Source organism: Hyperolius riggenbachi, chromosome 10, assembly GCF_040937935.1.
Source record: "Hyperolius riggenbachi isolate aHypRig1 chromosome 10, aHypRig1.pri, whole genome shotgun sequence".
Lineage (NCBI taxonomy): Eukaryota > Metazoa > Chordata > Amphibia > Anura > Hyperoliidae > Hyperolius > Hyperolius riggenbachi.
This window is the reverse complement of record NC_090655.1, coordinates 270,450,284-270,477,903: the sequence shown is the minus strand read 5'-3', so window position 1 is coordinate 270,477,903 and position 27,620 is coordinate 270,450,284. Positions and strand designations below refer to the sequence as shown.

At 46.7% G+C, this 27,620-nt stretch overlaps 1 protein-coding gene across 2 annotated transcripts in view; it reads left to right on the top strand.

Annotated features, from left to right (window-relative positions):
* Nucleotides 1–27,620, top strand: part of LOC137535392 (zinc finger protein 665-like) — a 976,927-nt gene that overhangs the window by 32,901 nt on the left and 916,406 nt on the right. Inside the window, exons 1-2 of one of the 2 annotated variants that reach the window (XM_068257221.1) lie at nt 15,235–15,282; nt 18,570–18,689. The exons of the other annotated variant lie outside the window; for it this stretch is intronic. Of the exons in view, the coding sequence (XP_068113322.1) occupies nt 18,594–18,689 (96 nt within the window). The 5' untranslated portion in view covers nt 15,235–15,282; nt 18,570–18,593. Of the gene's footprint in view, nt 1–15,234; nt 15,283–18,569; nt 18,690–27,620 lie in introns of those variants that run through there. 2 annotated transcript variants of the gene reach the window in all.

Here is a 27,620-nt window from a genome sequence, read left to right as displayed (position 1 = left end):
TCGACAACTTGTATAGAAGGAGGATCAGCACACTCAGTAATATGTTGCAAAACTTTAAGCTCTTTTAATACAAAAAGGTTTCCATAAATGCACTTCGTGTACAACAAGGACCAGCAACTTGCAGTAGATAGATCACAATATAATCACCTTCCGAACGTTAAGAAACGCCCCACGTCCCAATTCATCCAATTGGGATGTGGGGCGTTTCTTAACGTTCGGAAGGTGATTGTATTGTGATCTATAGTAGAGAAAGAATCACATACTGTTTTTCTAAGGCAAGATTGCTTCTGGTCACTGTTTAAGTGATTATACATGTGTGGATGGGTGAGTTATGCTTTAGATCCTCCCTGGTTTGGCCAGATGATGGATCTGATATTTTGTTTACAAGAGTGTCGGCATGGCAACTGGTGTGCACAATGCTCCATGTAATATGTCTATTGGCTAGTTTCCTCTGTGAGTGGGCTGACAATCTATGATTCTCCACCTGGTCCTCCTGAGACATACATATGCATTTTGGGTGAAGGTCATGTGATTTTTGGTATTTCCACAGTCTTCCATCAGGTCCTCTACAGGAAAGGTTTGTGATTGGATATTTTGAATTTGATTGGTCTTCTGGGATTGGCTATTTAAGAGTATATATTTGGTGGGTTTGCTTGCTTTGAGTATACATTTATCAGCTTCAAGATGGGCTGCTGCCCGAAACAGCATTAGGCCAGTGTCTGTCGCCATGCTTTGAGACACATTTTTCTGGGAAATGTGGATCTTGGACTCTACTCCCTCACAGACTCTTTATGCAAGTTGGCCAGCAGGCATTTGATGGACTTTGGGTGTCTTTGACGCCTATCTACTGCAAGTTGCTGGATGAATTGGGGCGTTGGGCGTTTCTTAACGTTCAATACATATCACAAAGATCACAGGGGCGTGCACCTTCCATCCAAGGCTTTATTTCCACAAGAGTGACAGCGTTACAGTCCAATTGTACCACACATCGCATCAGCGTGCATAGCCAAACACAAATAATGAACAACTTCTGTGGATCTTACGTGTCCATACTGTGACTGGTCGGTGGGAAGGAGGTGGGTGATAGGCACAGAGGTGGCGAGCCTTGTGGAAATAAAGCCTTGGATGGAAGGTGCACGCCCCTGTGATCTTTGTGATATGTATTGAACTGTTCCTTCTTACTCAAAGCGGAGCACATGTCCAGTGACAGTTAGTCCTAGTTGCAGGTGCTGCCACAGTGGTCAGTGAGGATTGTTACCTGTGCTTATCGCTCACTACATGGGATGTGCCACACCATAAACTTTAGTTCTACCTAGCCATACGTTTCTTAACGTTCGGAAGGTGATTATATTGTGATCGATCTACTGCAAGTTGCTGGTCCTTGTTGTACACGAAGTGCATTTATGGAAACCTTTTTTTATTAAAAGAGCTTAAAGTTTTGCAACATATTACTGAGTGTGCTGATCCTTCTGCTATACACACTATAAGTCCCCACATCATGTCCCCACAGAACAGTTTCAGGTATCATGTCCTTCACATTGCTGGATCAGATTATCAAGCAAGACGGTCTTCAATTCAGAATACTTTTCCACAAATATGGGATATGTAAATGTGACCCCGCCTGTTAGGATAGCTGTGGACTGGAGGGGGTATATCATGGTAGCAGCACACACATTTATCCTCTGCACATTCATGATGTCCCCTCCCACCACATCATGGGGGGAAATGCTGCCTTATAATGTGTGTGGGCTGTTGTGGCCACGCCCATTTCTCACTGCAGCGCTCTCACTTCCTTTCCCTACAAGATCCCACAATGCACTTAGCATGCCAACCCCTTGAGAAAAAAGGCCTCCTATGCTTTGTTCTTTGTGTAGATATTGTGATAGTCCTCTGTTGTAGCGTCCCACACATTAGGCCGGGCTTGGAGAAAACACAAATAATGTTTTCCTATGGACATTGCCAGACGTGTGTTACACTGTTTACTTTTTTCCCTCATTTCATAGCTGGCACTGTGTTGTGCACTTTATGCATCATGTTACATCTGTCAGTGTAATCACCAGTGCTGTATTGTGTACCAGTGTCCATATTTGATGTATATCATTGTCTGTATCATTATGTGTCCCATGTTTGTTTTCCTACTATGTACAGCGCCACGGAATATGTTGGTGCTTTATAAGCAATAATAATAATAATTATGCGCGTGGGAACAAAAATGGCAATACAAATAGCATGCTGTATGCGGGAAAAAGCAACAAAGCCGACGGCTAGGCTGGGATCACATTTGCGGACGCACGTGTGTTTTGCTGCAATGTGGAATGGAATGCAGAATGCATGGAACGCATGTAATGCTTTTCTATGGACATTTGAGGCCATGTGGGGTACAATGGTATTTTCCCTCCACATTCGGAAAACCTCACAGTTTTGTTGCTTTTTTCTCACACAGCATGCAATTCCTATTGCTGCTGTCAGCTGGCTGATGTGTGCAGAGGACTATAGGAATATTCAGCAGAAAACCACAGCATTTTCCATAGACTCCAATGTGATGTCAGCTGACTGCATGCAAAAGATCTGTAGAAAACCACAGTGACTCCAGTGTGATCCCTGCCGCACTGTAACAATGTGTGTGAAATGGAGCAGCATGTTATCCAGTGTGATCCCTGCCGCACTGTAACAATGTGTGTGAAATGGAGCAGCATGTTCTCCAGTGTGATCCCTGCCGCACTGTAACAATCTGTGTGAAATGGAGCAGCATGTTCTTCAGTGTGATCCCTGCTGCACTGTAACAATGTGTGTGAAATGGAGCAGCATGTTCTCCAGTGTGATCCCTGCCGCACTGTAACAATGTGTGTGAAATGGAGCAGCATGTTCTCCAGTGTGATCCCTGCCGCACTGTAACAATGTGTGTGAAATGGAGCAGCATGTTCTCCAGTGTGATCCCTGCCGCACTGTAACAATGTGTGTGAAATGGAGCAGCATGTTCTCCAGTGTGATCCCTGCCGCACTGTATGTAACAATGTGTGTGAAATGGAGCAGCATGTTCTCCAGTGTGATCCCTGCCGCACTGTAACAATGTGTGTGAAATGGAGCAGCATGTTCTCCAGTGTGATCCCTGCCGCACTGTAACAATGTGTGTGAAATGGAGCAGCATGTTCTCCAGTGTGATCCCTGCCGCACTGTAACAATGTGTGTGAAATGGAGCAGCATGTTCTCCAGTGTGATCCCTGCCGCGCTGTAACAATGTGTGTGAAATGGAGCAGCATGTTCTCCAGTGTGATCCCTGCCGCACTGTATGTAACAATGTGTGTGAAATGGAGCAGCATGTTCTCCAGTGTGATCCCTGCCGCACTGTAACAATGTGTGTGAAATGGAGCAGCATGTTCTCCAGTGTGATCCCTGCCGCACTGTAACAATGTGTGTGAAATGGAGCAGCATGTTCTCCAGTGTGATCCCTGCCGCACTGTAACAGTGTGTGTGAAATGGGGCAGCATGTTCTCCAGTGTGATCCCTGCCGCACTGTAACAATGTGTGTGAAATGGAGCAGCATGTTCTCCAGTGTGATCCCTGCCGCACTGTAACAATGTGTGTGAAATGGAGCAGCATGTTCTCCAGTGTGATCCCTGCCGCACTGTAACAATGTGTGTGAAAAGGAGCAGCATGTTCTCCAGTGTGATCCCTGCCGCACTGTAACAGTGTGTGTGAAATGGAGCAGCATGTTCTCCAGTGTGATCCCTGCCGCACTGTAACAATGTGTGTGAAATGGAGCAGCGTGTTCTCCAGTGTGATCCCTGCCGCACTGTAACAATGTGTGTGAAATGGAGCAGCGTGTTCTCCAGTGTGATCCCTGCCGCACTGTAACAATGTGTGTGAAATGGAGCAGCGTGTTCTCCAGTGTGATCCCTGCCGCACTGTAACAATGTGTGTGAAATGGAGCAGCATGTTCTCCAGTGTGATCCCTGCCGCACTGTAACAATGTGTGTGAAATGAAGCAGCATGTTCTCCAGTGTGATCCCTGCCGCACTGTAACAATGTGTGTGAAATGGGGCAGCATGTTCTCCAGTGTGATCCCTGCCGCACTGTAACAATGTGTGTGAAATGGAGCAGCATGTTCTCCAGTGTGATCCCTGCCGCACTGTATGTAACAATGTGTGTGAAATGGAGCAGCATGTTCTCCAGTGTGATCCCTGCCGCACTGTAACAATGTGTGTGAAATGGAGCAGCATGTTCTCCAGTGTGATCCCTGCCGCACTGTAACAATGTGTGTGAAATGGAGCAGCATGTTCTCCAGTGTGATCCCTGCCGCACTGTAACAATGTGTGTGAAATGGGGCAGCATGTTCTCCAGTGTGATCCCTGCCGCACTGTAACAATGTGTGTGAAATGGAGCAGCATGTTCTCCAGTGTGATCCCTGCCGCACTGTAACAATGTGTGTGAAAAGGAGCAGCGTGTTCTCCAGTGTGATCCCTGCCGCACTGTAACAGTGTGTGTGAAATGGAGCAGCGTGTTCTCCAGTGTGATCCCTGCCGCACTGTAACAATGTGTGTGAAATGGAGCAGCGTGTTCTCCAGTGTGATCCCTGCCGCACTGTAACAATGTGTGTGAAATGGAGCAGCATGTTCTCCAGTGTGATCCCTGCCGCACTGTAACAATGTGTGTGAAATGGAGCAGCATGTTCTCCAGTGTGATCCCTGCCGCACTGTAACAATGTGTGTGAAATGAAGCAGCATGTTCACACGTCTCTGTATGTGTTTTACTGTCTGCTGGCAATAAAGTTGGTTGAAGTGACATGTATCGTTGTTTGGTTGGTATACACTGGGCATGTGTGAGATGTGACATCATATGTGTGAGACATTAAAACCAAAATGGCAGCCATGACCAGTGTTCTCCCCAGAATTGTTTTCCAGCCGGGTGGCATGAAATACTAGCCGGGTGACATGAAAAAGTTGCCAGGTGGGGCAATATGAGAGAATGCAGGGCCGATGCTCCTGTGCGCAACTCTGCTTATAGCATAGGAGGAGGTGAGGTGATGACAGTTGGGTGCTCATCAAAACTATCCGGGTGGAGCACCCAGCTATAAAAGCCTGGGGAGAACACTGCATGACTATTTGTGCAATAGTTATTGGCTGCTGTCATGACAGAACCACAAGTCATCGTGATTGCAATCCAAAACGAGATTGGACCATGTAGGAACGCTTTGAGTGTTCCTCTGTCAAAGGACAGCAAAAGGCTTCCCTAACAAATAGGTGAGAAGAGCTTCATTAGGCTTCATGTTTGCCCTCTCAGTGACAGAGAAGCATAATCTCAGCATGGGGCAGGCCTAAGAGAAGAGCTTCCTGCAGACCCCATGGCACACCCATATGGTGCCTGGACTTGTAACACATAAAGGTACATTTCATATTTGCTGGATATGAAGAGGCGGCATGCTTCTGATCACCTGAAAATATATCACTGAATTGCTGGCATCAAGCCGGACCTGTGCATATCATTATTGTGTACATATCACAACCAGAAACCACATTATTTCATCTCTTTGTAAGGGGACAGGCTGGGAAAGCCAAGTGTGATCTGATAATGATGTATATGTTTAGTGGGTCAGGAATCTGCTACTATTGTGCAGGCGTGATGAGCGATGCACAAAATATGACATATTAAGATAGGAACACTTTCCCTCTGATATGCATGAGGAGGTTCAGGCTAAAGCAGGGGGCGGGGACTTGTAAACCCGCCTCTCAAAGCTTATTCCTCAGAAGAGAATCCTGCCTAGCGGCATCAGGCCTCAATTTTCCAACAAGCCAGGAACATCTGGAGCCAGCAGAGGACTCTCCAGGCTGGGCTAATAAAGGCGTGGACCTCCACTTGTACTTCCACAGAGGACTGACATCTTCATACTTTATGTATTCCTTCTCCTCATTGTTCTTCACTACATGCTGAAGCCAGCCTAGCATGTACCATTATGATATATCCAAGAGAAAATTTAGCTTGCTTAAGGATTTGTAGTATGTCAAAAGCCAACTCACATTGGCCAGGAATAGAACCCAGGCCTACCGCTCTGTAGGCTGCTATCCTAACCATTATACCACCAACACGACACACTACAATGCTACATGCTGAAGCCAGCCTAGCATGTACCATTGTGATATATCCAAGAGAAAAATGAGCTTGCTTAGGGATTTGTAGGATGTCAAAAGCCAACTCACATTGGCCAGGAATAGAACCCAGGCCCACATGTTTCTATCATTTTTCTAGCCAGTAGAAATTTTTCAAAAGTTTTAACTTCGCCTCCCCATTGAAGTCTATTGCGGTTCGCGCGAACCGAACCTTCCGCGAAAGTTCGCGAACAGGGTTTGCGAACCGAAAATCGGAGGTTCGCGACATTTCTATATGTGTGTACACATCCTCTCCTGGTCTGTCTGTAAGTCCAATTCCAGCACTCCGACACATTAATTGTATCCATGGGATTGGATGGTCTGTGTGCCCAACTAGATTGAGAGGCTTGAAGCAGGCTGGCCAGTAGGGGGAGTGTCAGCTGCCATAAGAGCTCAGGCTTGGAAGTGATTGGGTGAGAGTTTGTATACACAGCTCAGGTAGCAGGTCTTACAGGAACCAAGGATCTGTTATTTTTCAATACTATAACTGATTGTAATTGTGAATTGTGGGAAGGGCGAGGCCTAAAAGCTGAGGGGCAGCAGCTGGCAAGATTCAGGATCAGATCTCTCCCGTTCCACAGTCCTGGCCGCCCTGCTTTGCTCTGCACACTGACACTATGTGCTGCTGCTGTCAGTGGCCACAGAGGAAGGGATGGGATGTGCGCTGCATGACCTTCTCTCTTACCTAGCTTGGCCTGCTGTCCTGTCCCTTTCCCTTGCCTGACCGGTGGCTCCTATGTGTCCAGCAATCCATGTGTGCACTGTGACTGAGGCAGCCATCTGCACCCTCCTCCACAGTCTCCAACCAATGAGCAGAGGAGAGGGGTGGGGCAATGCAGGGCCAGCCAGGAGTACAAAGCAAGGGGAGGTCTCGCTGCACCGCTGGAGCTGATGGACAGGACAAGATACCCCAGAGTACGGTGAGCAGACTGACAACAAAGACCGGTTGCTGGATCATCAGAAGAAGGTAGTTAATGTGACATTGCGTGCCAATCCCGTCTAATCTGCTCCCGTTAGCATACGCAGGAAGTACGGTGAACAGACTGACAATGAAGATTGATCGCGCAGCTGGCGACAATATGTAAGGTGACAATCACTCACCAATCCCGTATTACTAGGCCACTGTTGCCATGCAGGTCTCGTGCACTAGAGACTTCTGGAGGCAAATTCACTGTGTGCGTAGTAAACGGTTAAGATTGGTTGGAGGTGCCCATACATGTACAATTGGTAAACTAAAAATATTGATATCACGCTGGAAATCGGGTAATCTCACTGCCACCACTCTTCCAGTTCAGTAGGGAGGGAAGAGGCTCCCGCTAGCTATTCCTAAAAGGAAGAAAACGGTTATTTACAACCTAACTAGCAAAACGACAATTTAGAAGCAAATAATAAAACAATGCGGTAGTATGACTGACTCTTCAGAGGGCAGATTCGTTGTAGCAACAATCAGATGACCAGAACAGGCACAAGACTGAATGATAAAATCGTTAGTTTTATTCTAAAACTACATACACATAGCCTATTTTAGCCCACAGATAAATATACCTGTCCGGCAGCACAGATTGGCTTGATAGAAAGAGAATAGAGATGAAAAGAAACAGAATGTCTTAATGTACAGTTAAAATACCGTTATTGGAAGTCCATGTGACAATCAAAGTCCAGAATGGCTGATTGCCATGTGGCCTGAGGCCTTTGTGAGAAATAATCCAAGATGGAGGTTTTGGCCCGTGTCCCTGCCGGCTGTCGACTGATGTTAATTCAACGTCAGATTAAAGGTGAAGGACGCTGGACCTTTGTGTCATTGGAGTTTTAATCCTCACTGTAGATGGGTGGGATCATGACACGTCCAGCCTTGTGCAATTTGAATAAGGCAGTGCCCCCTTAGACAGGGAGAGATTTTGGCCCAATTCATGTTTTGCCTGCTTTCTCCGTGCCCATAGGTCACATAAAGAACCCGAATGAATATTCATAATCAGAGTAATTGTTTGAATCTGCTAATACCAAACACGAGGAGTCTGGATGACTAATAGCACTGTCCTCCCTTTCCACCTTACTGGCACTGGTTCCGAAAGATCCAGAGGGCTGAAAATCTCTCAGAATCAGTGTCACGTGAAGTCCAACACGCTGCGGATTTGAATAACCTGGTATCTTTGTAACCCCAGGAATATTACAAAAGTAGAAGTGCAAGGATTATTAAGGGTTACAGTAGGGTCATCTGCGTGCTGAGCTGAGCCAGCTGGGAGAGGACCTCCTTTAATCTTTCAGCTGAGGGAACCCTGAGAGACCCCCTGCTGCGATCGTTCCTAATAGTCTGGGGAAGACTGCGGTTTATGAGTTTTTGTCAATGTAATCTGTGATGGATGGCTTATAAACTCTCTCCCATGAGGCCAGGAAACCCGCTCTTCACACTTGGATGCGAGATACTATGTAATTAGAAAACTGCCAGTGCTTGCTAGCAGAGCCAGAGAGTAGGGGAAAAAAATGCCATTTTTGTTGCTTTGCGTAGAAACTTGCGTTTGTGACTCCATGATGCATTCGATATGTCCTATTGAAGGCGTCACACACCCCCTCTAGTAAGTGATATTAATGTTGACTTTGATCCGCCCATGCGCCACTTCTCCTCCGTGATCTGGTGCATGTTATCACATTATACATGCTGCCGAGCCACTGAGAAGATGCAGCCAGGGAGGATGAAGATGGGAAGGCATGGACTAATGGACAAGAGGCAAATCACATGCTGAAGGAAACTTTTGTAGGAATTTTGAGGACCGCTATATAGCAGGTAGGAGACCTGGAGGGGGCGGTGGGTGACAGTGGGCCTTGGGCGGTGAAGGGTACAAGTCCGACCCTGGCAGCTGAAATAGCTGGGCCTGATCAGATCCATGTGCAGACAGATCACGCCTGTGCAAGTGCAGACAGATCATGCCTGCTCAGTAGCATGGACCCAATTAGTTACATAGTTACTTTGGTTGAAAAAAGACATACGTCCATCGAGTTCAACCAGTACAAAGTACAACTCCAGCCCGTCCCCCACATACCCCTGTTGATCCAGAGGAAGGCGAAAAAACCCCACCAGGCATGGTCCAATTAGCCCCAAATGGGAAAAATTCCTTCCTGACTCCAGATGGCAATCAGATAAAATCCCTGGATCAACATCATTAGGCATTACCTAGTAATTGTAGCCATGGATGTCTTTCAACGCAAGGAAAGCATCTAAGCCCCCTTTAAATGCAGGTATAGAGTTTGCCATAACGACTTCCTGTGGCAATGCATTCCACATCTTAATCACTCTTACTGTAAAGAACCCTTTCCTAAATAAATGGCTAAAACGTTTTTCCTCCATGCGCAGCTCATGTCCTCTAGTCCTTTGAGAAGGCCTAGGGACAAAAAGCTCATCCGCCAAGCTATTATATTGCCCTCTAATGTATTTATACATGTTAATTAGATCTCCTCTAAGGCGTCTTTTCTCTAGACTAAATAAACTCAGTTTATCTAACCTTTCTTGGTAAGTGAGACCTTCCATCCCACGTATCAATTTTGTAGCTCGTCTCTGCACCTGCTCTAAAACTGCAATATCTTTTTTGTAATGTGGTGCCCAGAACTGAATTCCATATTCCAGATGTGGCCTTACTAGAGAGTTAAACAGGGGCAATATTATGCTAGCATCTCGAGTTTTTATTTCCCTTTTAATGCATCCCAAAATTTTGTTCGCTTTAGCTGCAGCGGCTTGGCATTGAGTACGATTATTTAACTTGTTGTCGATGAGTACTCCTAAGTCCTTCTCCAAGTTTGATGTTCCCAACTGTATCCCATTTATTTTGTATGGTGCTAGACCATTGGTACGACCAAAATGCATGACTTTACATTTGTCAACATTGAATTTCATCTGCCATGTATGTGCCCATATAGCCATCCTATCCAGATCCTGTTGCAATACGACACTATCTTCCTGAGAGTTGATGATTCTGCACAATTTTGTATCATCTGCAAAAATAGCAACATTCCTCACTACTGCATCTACTAGGTCATTAATAAATAAATTGAAGAGCACTGGACCCAGTACAGACCCCTGTGGGACCCCACTGCTAACAGTCTCCCATTTTGAGTACGATCCATTGACCACAACTCTTTGTTTTCTGTCCATTAGCCAGTTCCCTATCCATGCACACAAACTCTTCCCCAGTCCTTGCATCCTCAACTTTTGCACCAGACTTCTGTGGGGAACAGTGTTGAAGGCCTTTGCAAAGTCCAAGTATATCACATCTACAGCATTCCCAATATCCATATTCGCATTCACTACCTCATAAAAGCTGAGCATGTTAGTCAAACAGGACCTGTCTTTAGTAAACCCATGTTGATGCTGAGAAATAAGATTATTTTCTACTATGAAGTCATGTATAGTATCTCTTAGTAACCCCTCAAATAGTTTGCATACAACTGATGTTAAGCTTACAGGTCTATAATTTCCTGGATCAGATTTTTTGCCCTTCTTAAATAATGGGAAAACGTGGGCTGTACGCCAATCCACTGGGACTCTGCTAGTTGCAAGAGAGTCACAAAAGATAAGATAAAGGGGCTTAGCTATAACTGAACTTAATTCTCTTAGGACCCGAGGATGCATGCCATCCGGGCCAGGTGCCTTGTCTATTTTTAATTTATTTAGTCTTGCCTTTACTTCTTCCTGCGTTAAGTATTTAATATTACAGTTAGAAGATTGAGACTCTTCCGCCTCTGTAATTTGCAACAGTGCTGTTTCTTTTGTGAAGACAGAAGCAAAGAAAGCATTTAATAACTCTGCCTTACCTTGGTCATCCACCATTGAGTTCCCACCCTCATCCTTTAGGAGTCCTATACAGTCAACCTTTCTTTTTTTAGAGTTGATGTACTTGTAAAACTTTTTTGGGTTAGATTTGATATCCCTAGCGATTTGATTTTCAGCTTTGATCTTTGCCAGCCTAATTTATTTTTTACAATTTTTATTGCACTCCTTATAATTGCTTAGTGCAGCCCCAGTCCCCTCCTGTTTTAGGACCTTATAGGCATTCTTTTTCCTCTTCATTTTATCCCTAACCTTTCTATTCATCCATAGAGGCCTTTTTTTATTCCTAGACATTTTGTTTCCATATGGGATATACATACTACAATATTGATTGAGAATACGTTTAAAAGCTTGCCATTTCCCTTCAGTGTCCTTCCCTTGTAGTACATTATCCCAGTTCACCAAACTTAGTGCCTGCCTAATTTGATTGAACTTTGCTTTTCTAAAATTCATAGTTTTAGTGGTCCCGCTGCCCCGTGGCCTATCAGTCACCAGATCAAACGTTATTATGTTGTGATCACTATTTCCCAAATGTTCTTGAACCTGCACATTTGATACATTATCTGGTCTATTAGAAATGATCAGATCCAGTAACGCATTCCCCCTAGTTGGTTCCGTTACCATTTGAGTCAAGTAATTGTCCTGTAGTGCTGCCAGAAATCTGCTGCTTTTACCAGAATGGGTAGCCTCAATACCCCAGTCAATGTCTGGAAAGTTGAAGTCGCCCATAATTATGACCTCATTTTTACTTGCAGCTTTTTAAATCTGCTGTAGTAATCGCAGTTCTGCAGCTTCATTAATAAGAGGTGGTCTGTAGCATACCCCAATAAGCAATTGGCAACTTTTATTTCCACCATGAATATTTACCCAAACGGACTCCACATCTTCGCAATCTTCCTCCATCTCATCGTTGAGGACAGCTGTAAAAGAATTCTTAACAAAGAGACAAACCCCTCCACCTTTTTTCCCTGTTCTATCCCTCCTAAACATATTGTATCCTTTTAAATTAGCTATCCAGTCATGGCTTTCATCCATCCATGTCTCGGTTATTCCCACAATGTCATAGCCTTTGTCATTCAGAATGAACTCTAGTTCGTCTATTTTATTTGCAAGGCTCCGAGCATTGGTTACCATGCACTTTATATTTTTACCAACACATTTACCAATTTTGTTTACACGAAATGGGCTACTTGAAGTTTTACCAACCTCCTTAATCTTTACACTGTCCCCACCCCCCTCTCCACCCCCCATAATGTTAGGCTCCCACTGTCTTTTTACCTTATCTTGTCTACATATTGAGACTTTATCCTCCCGCCTCCCCCCAGATCCTAGTTTAAAATCTCCTCCAACCGTTTAGCCATCTTCTCCCCCAATGCAGCTGCACCCTCCCCATTAAGGTGCAGCCCATCCCTGCTGTAGAACCTGTAGCCGACTGCAAAGTCTGCCCAGTTCTCCAGGAACCCAAACCCTTCCTTCCTACACCAATTTCTCAGCCACTTATTTAACTCCCTAAGCTCCCTCTGTCTCTCAGATGTAGCGCGTGGCACTGGCAGTATTTCAGAGAACACCACCTTGGAGGTCCTTGCTTTAAGTTTATCTCCAGGTACCTGAAAATCATTTTTGAGGACCTTCCATCTCCCACTAACTTTGTCATTGGTGCCAATGTGTACCATGACAGCTGGGTCTTCCCCAGCCCCACCCAATAATCTGTCAATTCTTTCCGCTACATGCCGAACCCGAGCACCCGGGAGGCAACAGACTGTACGGCATTCACGGTTTCTTCGACAGATTACCCTATCTGTGCGCCTAATAATTGAATCCCCTACCACCAGTACTTGTCTAGCCTTAGCTGCACTCCTATTCCCTTTCTCGTTACAGCAGTCTGCCCCTTGGTTGCTAAGGAGCACTTCCTGCTGCAGCATTGCTACTCCTGAATCATCCTCCCCAATATTACGCAAACAAGCATACTTATTAGTGAGGGACAACTCGGGACTAGCCTCCCTGCCACTTTTTCCCCTACCCCTTCTAACTGTGACCCAACTAGCGGCTACCTATGCTTCTTGCTCCGGCTTTACTCCACCCACCTCATCTTCACCGATTCCATCCAGTGTCTGGATCGTGAGATCCAAGCTCATCTCCATGTTGTGTATGCGTCTCAGTGTTGCGAGATGCTTATTTAGCTCTGCGACTTCCGCCTCTAACTGAGCAACACGCACATACCCAGGGCAACAGTAAACACCCTCAATCCGCTGATCAAGGCATGCATACATGTCACAGGATGTACACTGTACAGCATAATCCAACATGATGACTATTGTGTGGGGAAATTTTATTTAAAGTAAACTGTGGCGGTAAAAGTTGAAACGGGAGAGGGAGTGAAGTTCGGGAGTGAGTGCAGCTGGGGTGGAAGAGGGGGAGGGGTGGAGGGGGAGTGAGTGAAGTTGGAGTGGAGGAGGGGGAGTGAGTAAGGTTGGGGTGGAGGAGGGGGAGTGAGTAAAGTTGGGGTGGAGGAGGGGGAGTGGAGGAGGGGGAGTGAGTGAAGTTGGGGTGGAGGAGGGGGAGTGGAGGAGGGGGAGTGAGTGAAGTTGGAGTGGAGGAGGGGGAGTGAGTGAAGCTGGGGGGGGGGGAGTCCTCAAAACTTAAAGACTACACCACAACGTGTTAGCACATCCTAACCAATGCAAAGAACCGCAATATTGTTTAAATTTTTTTTTTTTTTTTTTTACCTGCTTCCTCTCACCTCTCTCTTTGTGCCTGTGTTGTAACGCCTTTGCCACTTGTGTCGAAGCCACTTAGTGAGCAAGCCACAGACTGAGCAAGCTCAGTACTGAGTCCTGAAGCTGACCAAATACCTCCTGTTACAGCTAATCCCTCCCCCTAGCTAATTACCTGCCTGTTGCAAGCACACTAGAGGAAAAAAAATGTACTTTTAAAAACTTTTAAAACTAACACTTGCGGCTAGATATCTGATGAACTGCAATGCACAAGCCTACCAGATATCAAAGCAGCAAAACACAAATTTACAAACAACAGCAATATAATATAATCAGAGCTCACAATTCCCAGCAGTGAAGTGAAACAGCCCTCCACCAAGATTAAGGCTCAGCTTTTTCTTCCAGAGACTGACCGTGAAGGCTCTACTGCGTATGTGTGACCTGCTGACAAGGCTCTAGTCGGAGGAGAGGGATGAGGGAATCTTCTGTATGAACCAGCTTCCCTCTGCTCAGGTTGACTGAAATGTCCTACAAAACAGCTTTCACTGAGACTCTGGGCTTTCTTACGGCACTTTTTGAGATTTTGCTCTGGATATTTGCCTGATGAAGCTGGGACCTAGTCCTGAGAAATGCGTGCATTCCCTAGGGCTAATGCAGAAAAGGCCGATAACATTCCACACTGCACACCAATGTAACCAGCCTGTACTGAACATAATAACTTTGTGCCGATAACGCAAACGTTTTACCATAGCAGTGCGTATAAACCATGTATGCGTGGTATTGGGGTAGCGTGGCATGTGCTACACTACTGCTGGGCCGTGCATACATTGTTTATGTGCATTGCTATGGTAACGCTATCGGCACAACAACCGTTACTAGGTTTGCTACAGGCCAGTCACATTGCCACGTGGTGTGCAATATTATCGGCCTTTGTTGCGTCAACCCCTATGAGAGTTTTTATTTTATCTATCACTCTAATTGTCTTCCTTAACACTTGAGAGGAGACAAGTTCATATCCTCCTCTTTTTAAATTATGAATATTATTTAGTATTTATATAGTCTTGTCATTAACAGTCCCTCAGAGGAGCTCACACCATCTAATCCCTACCATAGGGATATGCCCATCATACTCTAGGGCCAGCTTTGTTACTGGGTAATATATAATGCCCTTAGCTTGATCAGCTACGTTCTACTGAATGCAGGTGGCCTGCGGATCTCAGCGCTGGATCCGGTCAGTGAAGGGCGGGGAATACTCTTTAGGATCCAGAGGTGAGGTGTGGGGTACAGAGGCACAGTCACATCTCACAGCTTCCTTTTACAGTGGACCTGACCTCTTGCACAGGACAGAAGGAGATCATAGAGAAATGCACCCTGTATGTATGAAATCTCACTGGTAGTATAAGCGTACAGCTGTTTTCAATTTTCAGCTTGCTGAGTCAGTGCATGCAGTTCCACAACCAGAGGCTGCAGTTAGCCTATGCACCACAAGATGGCGAACACTCGCCTCCCAGGTGGAACGCACAGACAGGAAGTAATGATGCCACAGAGAGGATGTGATGTAACAGCAAAAGGAATTGTAGGAGTTTGAGACACACGACTGTAAGAGGTAATTGTGTGATTATTGTTATATATTGGGCAGAGCAAAGGTCGGGGTGGACATACTTGTTATATATTGGGCAGAGATCGGGGTGGACATACTTGTTATATATTGGGCAGAGCAGAGGTCGGGGTGGATATACTTGTTATATATTGGGCAGTGCAGAGGTCGGGGTGGACATACTTGTTATATATTGGGCAGAGCAGAGGTCGGGGTGGACATACTTGTTATATATTGGGCAGAGCAGAGGTCGGGGTGGGCATACTTGTTATATATTGGGCAGAGATCGGGGTGGATATACTTGTTATATATTGGGCAGAGCAGAGGTCAGGGTGCTCATCCTTGTTATATATTGGGCAGAGCAGAGGTCGGGGTGGACATACTTGTTATATATTGGGCAGAGCAAAGGTCGGGGTGGACATACTTGTTATATATTGGGCAGAGATCGGGGTGGATATACTTGTTATATATTGGGCAGAGCAGAGGTCGGGGTGGACATCCTTGTTATATATTGGGCAGAGCAGAGGTCGGGGTGGACATCCTTGTTATATATTGGGCATAGCAGAGGTTGGGGTGGTCATACTTGTTATATATTGGGCAGAGCAAAGGTCGGGGTGGAGATACTTGTTATGTATTGGGCAGAGCAGAGGTCGGGGTGGACATACTTGTTATAGATTGGGCAGAGCAGAGGTCGGGGTGGACATACTTGTTATATATTGGGCAGAGCAGAGGTCGGGGTGGACATACTTGTTATATATTGGGCAGAGCAGAGGTCGGGGAGGACATACTTGTTATATATTGGACAGAGCAGAGGTCGGGGTGGACATACTTGTTATATATTGGGCAGAGGTCGGGGTGGACATGCTTGTTATATATTGGGCAGAGCAGAGGTCGGGGTGAACATACTTGTTATATATTGGGCAGAGCCGAGGTCGGGGTGGAGATACTTGTTATATATTGGGCAGAGCAGAGCTCGGGGTGGACATACTGGTTATATATTGGGCAGAGCAGAGGTCGGGGTGGACATACTGGTTATATATTGGGCAGAGCAGAGGTCGGGGTGGACATACTTGTTATATATTGGGCAGAGCAGAGGTCGGGGTGGACATACTTGTTATATACTGAGCAGAGCAGAGGTCGGGGTGGACATACTTATTATATATTGGGCAGAGCAGAGGTCGGGGTGGACATACTGGTTATGTATTGGGCAGAGCAGAGGTCGGGGTGGACATACTTGTTATATATTGGGCAGAGCAGAGGTCGGGGTGGACATACTTGTTATATATTGGGCAAAGCAGAGGTTGGGGTGGACATACTGGTTATATATTGGGCAGAGCAGAGGTCGGGGTGGACATACTTGTTATGTATTGGGCAGAGCAGAGGTCGGGGTGGACATACTTGTTATATATTGGGCAGAGCAGAGGTCGGGGTGGACATACTTGTTATATATTGGGCAGAGCAGAGGTCGGGGTGGACATACTGGTTATATATTGGGCAGAGCAGAGGTCGGGGTGGACATACTTGTTATATATTGGGCAGAGCAGAGGTCGGGGAGGACATACTTGTTATATATTGGACAGAGCAGAGGTCGGGGTGGACATACTTGTTATATATTGGGCAGAGGTCGGGGTGGACATGCTTGTTATATATTGGGCAGAGCAGAGGTCGGGGTGAACATACTTGTTATATATTGGGCAGAGCAGAGGTCGGGGTGGAGATACTTGTTATATATTGGGCAGAGCAGAGGTCGGGGTGGACATACTGGTTATATATTGGGCAGAGCAGAGGTCGGGGTGGACATACTGGTTATATATTGGGCAGAGCAGAGGTCGGGGTGGACATACTTGTTATATATTGGGCAGAGCAGAGGTCGGGGTGGACATACTTGTTATATACTGAGCAGAGCAGAGGTCGGGGTGGACATACTTATTATATATTGGGCAGAGCAGAGGTCGGGGTGGACATACTGGTTATATATTGGGCAGAGCAGAGGTCGGGGTGGACATACTTGTTATATATTGGGCAGAGCAGAGGTCGGGGTGGACATACTTGTTATATATTGGGCAGAGCAGAGGTCGGGGTGGACATACTGGTTATATATTGGGCAGAGCAGAGGTCGGGGTGGACATACTTGTTATATATTGGGCAGAGCAGAGGTCGGGGTGGACATACTTGTTATATATTGGGCAGAGCAGAGGTCGGGGTGGACATACTGGTTATATATTGGGCAGAGCAGAGGTTGGGATCGACATACTTGTTATATATTGGGCAGAGTAGAGGTTGGGGTGGTCATACTTGTTATATATTGGGCAGAGCAGAGGTCGGGGTGGACATACTTGTTATATATTGGGCAGAGCAGAGGTCGGGGTGGACATACTGGTTATATATTGGGTAGAGCAGAGGTCGGGGTGGACATACTTGTTATATATTGGGCAGAGCAGAGGTCAGGGTGGACATACTTGTTATATATTGGGCAGAGCAGAGGCAGTGTTGCCAACCGTCTGTAAATTTACTGACAGTCAGTAATAAAGTCAACAAATCTGGGCTGTCACTAAAGTCCAGGAAAAAAAATTGTGGTGTCAGTAAAAAAACCCTCTCTCTTTCTTAGATGATCACAGCACTTACCGCTCATCAGTTCACGGATCACTCTGGAATGTACACTGCTCTAGCTAAAGGTGGCCATACATCTGTAGACTTGGCGGCCGGTCAACCATCAGATAAGACAATTATTATTGATATTATAAAAATCAGAGCCACCAAGAGCATGCCTAGTTGACAATCAAATCAATTTCGGGCCGAAATTGGTTGCATGTATCGATTACATCTAAGAATCGGACATGCTTGAAAATCTCAGGTTGGCATGATAAGGTGTGCAGCAGTAAGGGCTGCGATAATCGGGAACATGTGACGGAAACCCCCGGTCGCATCCCCCAAATGTAAATGTATCAAAGTCTACCCCCCCCCCAGATGCTGTGCATTAATACTTCACCTGTCCGGTGTCCGCCACTGCACTCTTCTTCCTCATTCGCGCCCCACGTGGTTGCCGGCGTATTGCACATAAGGGCGCATGTGTGATATCTTTCATTTAATTTCAATAATATTAAATGTCAGTGGAAAAAGTGTTCTGTCAGTAATTTTTTTGTGCTTTGTCAGTAAAAATGTATTTCCGAGGTTAGCAACACTGAGCAGAGGTTGGGGTGGACATACTTGTTATACTTGCAATACTCCTGTATTGGTAGTTTCACCACTGACAGCTGTATAACCTTGATTATCCTCCCGTTGTTATCTATCCAAAGGCAGCAGCTTTCTGTACAGATCACATGACCACATCACTGAGGATGGAGGAGGTCCGGAGTCACATGACTGAGAGGATATTCAACCTCACCCTGGAGATCATCTGCCTGCTGACTGGAGAGGTGAGGAGGATTCTGGGAGGTCACATTACATAACTCTTATCTCTAGTAATATAACACAGGTGACTGGAGAGGTGAGGAGGATTCTGGGTGTCTCTTATCTCTATTAATAAAGCACACAGCAGTTCCAGGCTGAGGTGGGGAAGGCACTAGCCACTGAGGGCGCACCCATGCCCCCTTCCTTCGAGTGTCCCCCTTGCCTGGCCTATACAGAGTTGCGAGCAGAGCTTGTAGTTTTGCTCCTCACTGCATCTGAAAAACTCAGTCAGGTGGCAGGCTTGCAGCAACTACTCTCTGTCTCCCTCTAGTGGCGTCTCTCATCTCTGGGAAGCTGGGGCACACTATGGTGGACAATATGAAGCTGGGGCACAGTATTAGGAGGCTGGGGCACAGTATGGGGACACTAGAATGCTATTGGGTTGCATTTAAGTCCTGGAAAGGGGTAATGGGGGTATTAATCTCCAATGTGTAAATGTTCTCTTATACCCCGAGGAATGTCTCACTAGAAAAGGCCCCTCTTGCTGCTGCTCCCATCAGCTGATCTGATTATCTTACTTGGGTAGGGGGATGCCCAACACTGGGGCTCATCTGTCCAGCTAAACTGAGGAGGGGCTTTGCCATATGCTAGGAAGGGGGGGAGGAGGGGGCTCCTCTGGCTAACTTTGGGAGGGGGGCTACCTAATACTGGGGCTGATCTGGCTATCTAACTTGGGGAAGAAGGATGCCTAATACCATACCTCCCAACTTTTTGAGATGAGAAAGCGGTACACTTAAGCCACACACCTAATCACGCCCCTGGCACACCCCTAGTCACACCCCTAGTCACGCATACCATAAAAATTTCATAAGAAAAATATGTTGTTTTATAATTCAAACCACACTGGTCCTTTCTATCCTGGTTAATTTCCCTTCATATTAACGTTTTAAAATTAGTAATATATCCATGTAAAGGATGGGAATAAAGTTTAGAGTCAATCAAACACATTTTTTTGTGTATATATATATATATATATATATATATATATATATATATATATATATATATATATATATATATATATATATATATATATATATATATATATATATATATATATATATATATATATATATATATAGAAAAAGGGACAAAGTCCTGAAAGAGGGACAAATGAGGAGGAAAGAGGGACAGGGCTCCCAAAGTGGGACTGTCCCTCCAAAAGAGGGACAGTTGGGAGCTATGCCTAATACTGGGGCTGATCTGGTATTCCAAGTCCAAAAAATGCTTTATTGGCAGGACCAAATACCAAAGACACTAAGAATTGCTAAAGCAAAGCAATAGTATTAGCATGGGAGGGGTGGTTGTGGTATTAAAGGAAAGGTATAGGGGGTTGAGGTATACTGTCTATAAAGGTGTGGAGAATAAAAGGGACAGTATAGGTGGCTGGGGTATATAGTCCATAGGGGTGAGGAGGGTTTACAGGCAGTATAATGGGTATACAGTCTGTGAGGTATTATGTTCCTCACAGTGAATGACAGTTAGCGACATATTGGGCAGCTATTTGCACGGTTGTTTCCTCTTCCCCAGTAGCATGTAGAGTTTCCTCATCTGAGGAGGAGAAATCCTGGAAGTTGGCGGTCCTCACAGGTGCATATTTGCTGCAGTGTAGCAGGAAGGGGGCCTCATCCTCCAGGGCCCCCTGGTCACATTGTCTGCACAGTCTCTCCTCCTGGGGCTTTCATGTCTGTCTGTGCCGCCCTTTCTCTATCTCCAGGCTGTGGGACGGAGACTCTGTGGAAGTGGGTGGTCCTCACAGGTGCATATTTGCTGCAGTGTAGCAGGAATTGGGCCTCATCCTCCAAGACCTCCTGGTGACATTGTCTGCACAGTCTCTCCTCCCGGGGCTTCCATGTCTGTGTGTGTCGCCCTTTCTCTATCTCCAAGCTGTGGGCGGAGACTCTGTGGAAGTGGGCAGTCCTCACAGGTGCATATTTGCTGCAGTGTAGCAGGAATTGGGCCTCATCCTCCAAGACCTCCTGGTGACATTGTCTGCACAGTCTCTCCTCCTGGGGCTTCCATGTCTGTGTGTGTCGCCCTTTCTCTATCTCCAGGCTGTGGGCGGAGACTCTGTGGAAGTGGGTGGTCCTCACAGGTGCATATTTGCTGCAGTGTAGCAGGAAGTGGGCCTTATCCTCCAGGACCTCCTGGTCACATTGTCTGCACAGTCTCTCCTCCCGGGGCTTCCATGTCTGTGTGTGTCTCCCTTTCTCTATCTCCAGGCTGTGGGCGGAGACTCTGTGGAAGTGGGCAGTCCTCACAGGTGCATATTTGCTGCAGTGTAGCAGGAATTGGGCCTCATCCTCCAAGACCTCCTGGTGACATTGTCTGCACAGTCTCTCCTCTCGGGGCTTCCATGTCTGTCTGTGCCGCCCTTTCTCTATCTCCAGGCTGTGGGCACTCAGACGGTACAGACTCAGGGTCTGTGTATCTTTGGGGTGTAGCCTCCCCTGATACGGGGCCATTGTGTACTCCCTCTGTAGTGATTGGTAGATAGTGAGTTTCTGGGCGTTCTTTTTGTCACTTCTCCTTTCCTCTATGTATCGTTCCTTGCAGCTTTCTATAGTCCCTTTTATTTGAGCTTTTGTCAGCCTGTGTTGGTGGTCTTAGCTGGGCTGGCTGCTGATGCTTTGTTTGAGAGTACATGGTATGGCCTCGCCCCCCTGGCTCAGTGAGGCTTTATGGTGGTAGGTGCTGGGGTTGCTTCTCTGTATGTGCGAACAGTATGAGAGCGCCCTCTGCTGGATAGTTTAAAAAAAAAATAAATCAAAAAACGGCAGCGCTGCCCCCTGGCGGTTTTTAATAGACCGCCAGGAGGGTTAAGGGGTGAAAAGACTGTGGTCCTTAAGTGGTTAAGTTTATTAGACTTACAAAAAGTGTGCAATAATTAAACCTTTAGAACTAATTATTGGGGCTCAAATTGGCTTGGTAAGTTCAGTGACCCCTGACCTACATGCACAGGTGAATCTAATTATGAAAAAGAGTTTTTAAGGGAGTCAATTGTAAGTTTCCCTGCTCTTTTAATTTTCTCTGAAGAGTAGCAACATGGGGGTCTCAAAGCAACTCTCAAATTACCTGAAGACAAAGATTGTTCACCATCATGGTTTACAGGAAGGATACAGAAAGCTGTCTCAGAGATTTCAGCTGTCTTTTTCCACAGATAGGAACATATTGAGCAAATGGAAGATCACAGGCTCAGTTCAAGTTAAGGCTCGAAGTGGCAGACCAAGAAAAATCTTGGATAGACAGAAGCCACAAATGGTGAGAACAGTCAGTGTCAACCCACAGACCAGCACCAAAGACATACAACATCATCTTGCTGCAGATGAAGTCACTGTCCCTTGTTCAACCATTCGGCACACTTTACACAAGAAGATGCTGTATGTGAGAGTGATGCAGAGGAAGCCTTTTCTCCGCCCACAGCACAAACAGAGCCACTTGAGGTATGCTAAAACACATTTGGACAAGCCAGCTTCATTTTGGAATAAGGTGCTGTGGACTGATGAGTTATTTGGGCATAACAAGGTTGTGTTATGCATGGAGGAAAAAGAACACAGCATTCTAAGAAAAAAAAACGTGCTACTTACAGTAAAATATGGTGGTGGTTCCATCATGCATTGGGGCTGTGTGGCCATTGCAGGGACTGGGAATCTTCTCAAAGTTGAGGGATGCATGGATTCCACTCAGTATCAGCAGATTCTGGAGACCAATGTTCAGGAATCAGTGACAAAGCTGAACCTGCATCAGGGCTGGATCTTTCAACAAGACAACGACCCTAAACACTGCTCAAAATCCAGTAAGGCATTCATGCAGAGGAACAAGTACAAACGTGTTGGGATGGCTATCTCAGTCCCCAGACTTGAATATAATTTAAAATCTGTGGTGTGAGTTACAGAGAGCTGTCGATGCTCGGAAGCCATCAAACCTGAATCAACTAGAGATGTTTTGTAAAGAGGAATGGTCTAAAATACCTTCAACCAGAATCTAGACCAGGCATGGGCAAACTCGGCCCTCCAGCTGTTACGGAACTACAAGTACCACTATGCATTTGCCTTTATGAGTCATGACTGTGGCTGTCAGAGTCCTGCAATGCATTGTGGGACTTGTAGTTCCTTAACACCTGGAGGGCCAAGTTTGCCCATGCCTGATCTAGACCCTCATTGGAACCTACAGGAAGCGTTTAGAGGCTGTCATTTCTGCAAAAGGAGGATCTACTAAATATTGATTTCATTTCTTTTTGTGATGCCCAAATTTATGCACCTGCCTAATTTTGTTTAAACAATTATTGCGCACTTTCTGTAAATCCAATAAACGTCATTTTACTTCTCAAATATCACTGCGTGTGTCTCCTATATGATATATTTAACTGACATTTTTTATTGTAACAACCAACGATAATCATGATGATTCACAAAGTTGCCCAAACTTTTGCATCCCACTGTACTTGCAGAACTCTAGATGGAAGACTTTTGTTGGGCTGGAGTCCCATCTTGATTGGTCAGGGTAGGTGACCGGGCCCCAAACCTCACTGCTATAGAGCAGGATTGGGGTGATGATGCTGGTGAATATTTCTACCCAGACTCTCACTGGTGGTTTTAGGTGGCACAGTTGCCATCTGATGATATAAAACGTTCTGCAGGCTTTTTCCTTCAGGGAATCTACTGCTGGGTTAAAGCTCCCTGATTGGTTAATCTCCAGGCCCCAGGTAGGTGTAACTGTTGGTGGCCACCAGTGGGCAGCCATTTAATACAAATGAGGAGGTGGGGTTTTTGTTTAGATTCTTCCTCTGTAACACCATCACTTTTGTCTAGAGTTGGGCGAACAGTTCGGCTGTGTTAGCCGAACTGCAGCCGAACTGTTCGGGTGCCCAACCTGTCATTTATCTATGGCTCTTACTACTTCCGGTTCGCAATGACCGGAGTAGTACGTCTGCGCTGGCCCGGCGGAGCGCGTCCTAGATCGCGCTCCCGTTGCCGGGCACTCTCTGCGCATGTGTGTGACGTCATGAGTGACGTCACACACATGCGCAGAGAGTGCCCGGCAACGGGAGCGCGATCTAGGACGCGCTCCGCCGGGCCAGCGCAGACGTACTACTCCGGTCATTGCGAACCGGAAGTAGTAAGAGCCATAGATAAATGACAGGTTGGGCACCCGAACAGTTCGGCTGCAGTTCGGCTAACACAGCCGAACTGTTCGCCCAACTCTACTTTTGTCTTCTTTGGGTTGATGGGCAGGACCCATGTGGTGCAGAAACTCTCCAGTACTGTCAGGCTATCCTGTAGGCCCCTCTCTGTTGGGGAAAGCAGCAGGAGGTCATCTGCATAGAGCAGGAACTTCATCTCGCGGTCATGCAGGAGGAGGCCTGGTGCTGGGAGCAGTGATGGGCTTTTCAGTAGATACCTACTCGAATTCGGAATTCCAATGAAGCTTAATTACTTCACGTGAGACCACAGGCTACGGGCGGTTAACTTACCCAGAAGTCTTTGGTATTGTCTGCGTTCCATCATAAGCGAACTGGTAGCCGTGGTTCTTCTCTCAAGCCGGAAGTAGAAAGCGCGTTAGTGAGTCATGGACGCGGCTATCCGTTCAGCTATGATGGGTAATGGAACATAGACAATCCCGAAGACTTCTGGGCAGTGATGATCAAATCCGAAGTTTGGGTGATACCGGATAGTTCTATCCGGATATCACCCAGTAAACCTGTGCGGCGTGGGGTCAATCTTACCTGTATGACGTCTTCTTCGGTCCATCCCTCGGCGCCTCCCACAATGCACTCCATGCGCGTCACGTGAGTACAAACACTTCCTCCTTCAACCCGGAAGGCTGTGCAGTGTGTAGATGTGGTCAGTGGTGAGGTGTATTTCCCGTGTGAGCAGTGGACATGGGTATGATGAGGTTGTGCAGTGTGGAGATGTAGTCGTTGGTGCGGTGTATTTGCCGTGTGAGCTGTGGACATGGGTCTTGATGAGGCTGTGCCGTGTGTAGATGTGGTCGGTGGTGCAGTGTATTTGCCGTGTGAGCTGTGGACATGGGTATGATGAGGCTGTGCAGTGTGTAGATGTGGTCGTGGTGTGGTGTATTTGCGGTGTGAGCTGTGGACATGGGTCTTGAGGAGGCTGTGCAGCGTGTAGATGTGGTCGGTGGTGCAGTGTATTTGCTATGTGAGCTTTGGACATGGGTGTGATGAGGCTGTGCAGTGTGGAGATGTGGTCGGTGGTGTGGTGTATTTGCCGTGTGAGCTGTGGACATGGGTATGATGAGGCTGTGCAGTGTGTAGATGTGGTCGGTGGTGCGGTGTATTTGCCATGTGAGCTGTGGACATGGGTATGATGAGGCTGTGCAGTGTGTAGATGTGGTCAGTGGTGTGGTGTATTTGCCGTGTGAGTAGTGGACATGGGTATGATGAGGCTGTGCAATGTGTAGATGTGGTCGGTGGTGTGGTGTATTTGCTGTGTGAGCAGTGGACATGGGTATGATGAGGCTGTGCAGTGTGGAGATGTGGTCGGCGGTGCAGTGTATTTGCCGTGTGAGCAGTGGACATGGGTCTTGATGAGCCTGTGCAGTGTGGAGATGTGGATGGTGGTGTGGTGTATTTGCTGTGTGAGCTGTGGACATGGGTATGATGAGGCTGTGCAGTGTGTAGATGTGGTTGGTGGTGCGGTGTATTTGCCATGTGAGCAGTGGACATGGGTATGATGAGGCTGTGCAGTGTATAGATGTGGTCGGTGGTGTGGTGTATTTGCCGTGTGAGCAGTGGACATGGGTCTTGATGAGGCTGTGCAGTGTGGAGATGTGGTCGGTGGTGTGGTGTATTTGCCGTGTGAGCTGTGGACATGGGTATGATGAGGCTGTGCAGTGTATAGATGTGGTCGGTGGTGTGGTGTATTTGCCATGTGAGCTGTGGACATGGGTATGATGAGGCTGTGCAGTGTATAGATGTGGTCGGTGGTGTGGTGTATTTGCCATGTGAGCTGTGGACATGGGTATGATGGTGCTGCACAGTGTGTAGATGTGGTCGGTGGTGTGGTGTATTTGCCGCGTGAGCAGTGGACATGGGTATGATGAGGCTGTGCAGTGTGTAGATGTGATCAGTGGTGCGGTGTATTTGCCATGTGAGCTGTGGACATGGGTATGATGGTGCTGCACAGTGTGTAGATGTGGTCGGTGGTGCGGTGGTTTGGCATGAACCTGGCTTGGCTTTTGCCGAGTACGTCCTGCTGTGTGAGGAAGGAGAGGAGGCTGTTGAACAGTTTCCCCAGTGTGCTCCTGACACAGATTCCTCTGTAGTTACCTGGATCATATTGGTCCTATTCTTGTGGATGGGTGTTATTAGACCTTTGCACTCAGGATGAGGTTTAACCTCCTTAGCGGTAACCCTAAGTCAGGCTTTGGGCAGAAAACCACAGCTCAGATTGGTAACCCCGAGCCTGTCTCGTTGTAGCTGCAGGGAGCTCTGTCCAGAGTATTGCACACAGCCGGTGTTTCAACTCACCTCCTCCGGGATCCAGATGCCGGGAGCCACTCTCCTTCCTGTCCTCTGCAGCCCTCTGGTGAGATCATAGATTGTCGTCATGACGACAGATGGCATTCTCACTACAGGGTTTCAGTGCCACCCCGGTGGGCAGAGGGAGAATTGCAGCACTGGATCCCTGGGAAGTGAGTAAGTGCAGCGCTGCTTTTCAGCATGTGTGCTTATTTGATGTAGCGTTTGTCAATAAAGATTTGTTTTCTTTTCAAATTTTTTTTTAATTAGGGGTAAAACCGCATGCGCTTATATGCACTTAAAAAGCGCACCCATTCACTTGCATTGCTGTGCGCTTTACAGCACAATGCACAGAAATGCAAGCAACGCTATGTTTCTCAGACAGTAACAAAGCGCATAGATGTGAACTTGTTACATTAGAAACAATGGAAAAGGCTGTACCTAGCAAAGCGCACAGAGCAATGCGCTGTGAAAAGCGGATAGCAATGTCCCTAGTGTGAACCAAGGCCTAACATTTTATCATCTATTCTTTCTCTTATTTCCTGCACGGTGATTGGCGCATCCAGAGGGTTTGGAAGTCCTTGATTGTCTCCTCCTTGTCCGTCAGTTTTGCAGCTGTTTGTTTCTGTTCCAGGGTTTGGGCATTTTCTGGGATGTCTTTGTAGAGGTCCCTGAAGTAGTGGAGCCAGATGTGGCCATTTTGGATATGAAGAGGACTATTCTGGAACTTTTTGCCAATATGGTTCCAGGTCTCCCAGAATGAGTTGTCCTGGAGGGGGGAGTCCTCCAGCTGTTGGAGTTTGTGGGAGATGTGGCTCTGTTTTTTGCATCTGAGGATGTCTTTGTATTGTCTCTGTAGGTAGTCATGGGCTTCCCTTAGGTCCTGGTTGTCGGGGTCTTTGTGCTTTTGCTTAGAGGCTGCTCTTAGCGAATTATGTAGAGCCTTGCATTCACTGTCACAACATTTTTGGGACTGTTTATTGGTGGGTCTTTTGAAGTTGGTCTGCTTGAGGCCAGCGAGTACTGCCATGGTATATAAGATGTTACTGAAGTCCTTCACTGCATGGCTGACGACACCTTGTTGGTTTGGTTCATATGGATTGGTATGAACGTTTGTTAGCAGTTCTTGGATTTTGGCTGTGTTGGTCATGTTGGTGTATTTGGGGGCAGACTGTTTGGGCCATTTGAAGGGTGGTGGCAGCTTGTAGAGACCGGTCTGGTGAGGCTGCTGTGTGGTTGGTTTATCGGTGGATTTCAGGTAAGGCAGTATTTGGTTGTGGTCTGACAGGTGTGTTTCAGGGGTGACTATGAGGGCATTGATGTTTATGGGGTCTGTGTCTGGGATGACATAGTCCACCACACTGCTGCCCTTGTGGAAGTTCATCAGTAAATCTCCCAAGAGAGTCGCCCCTGA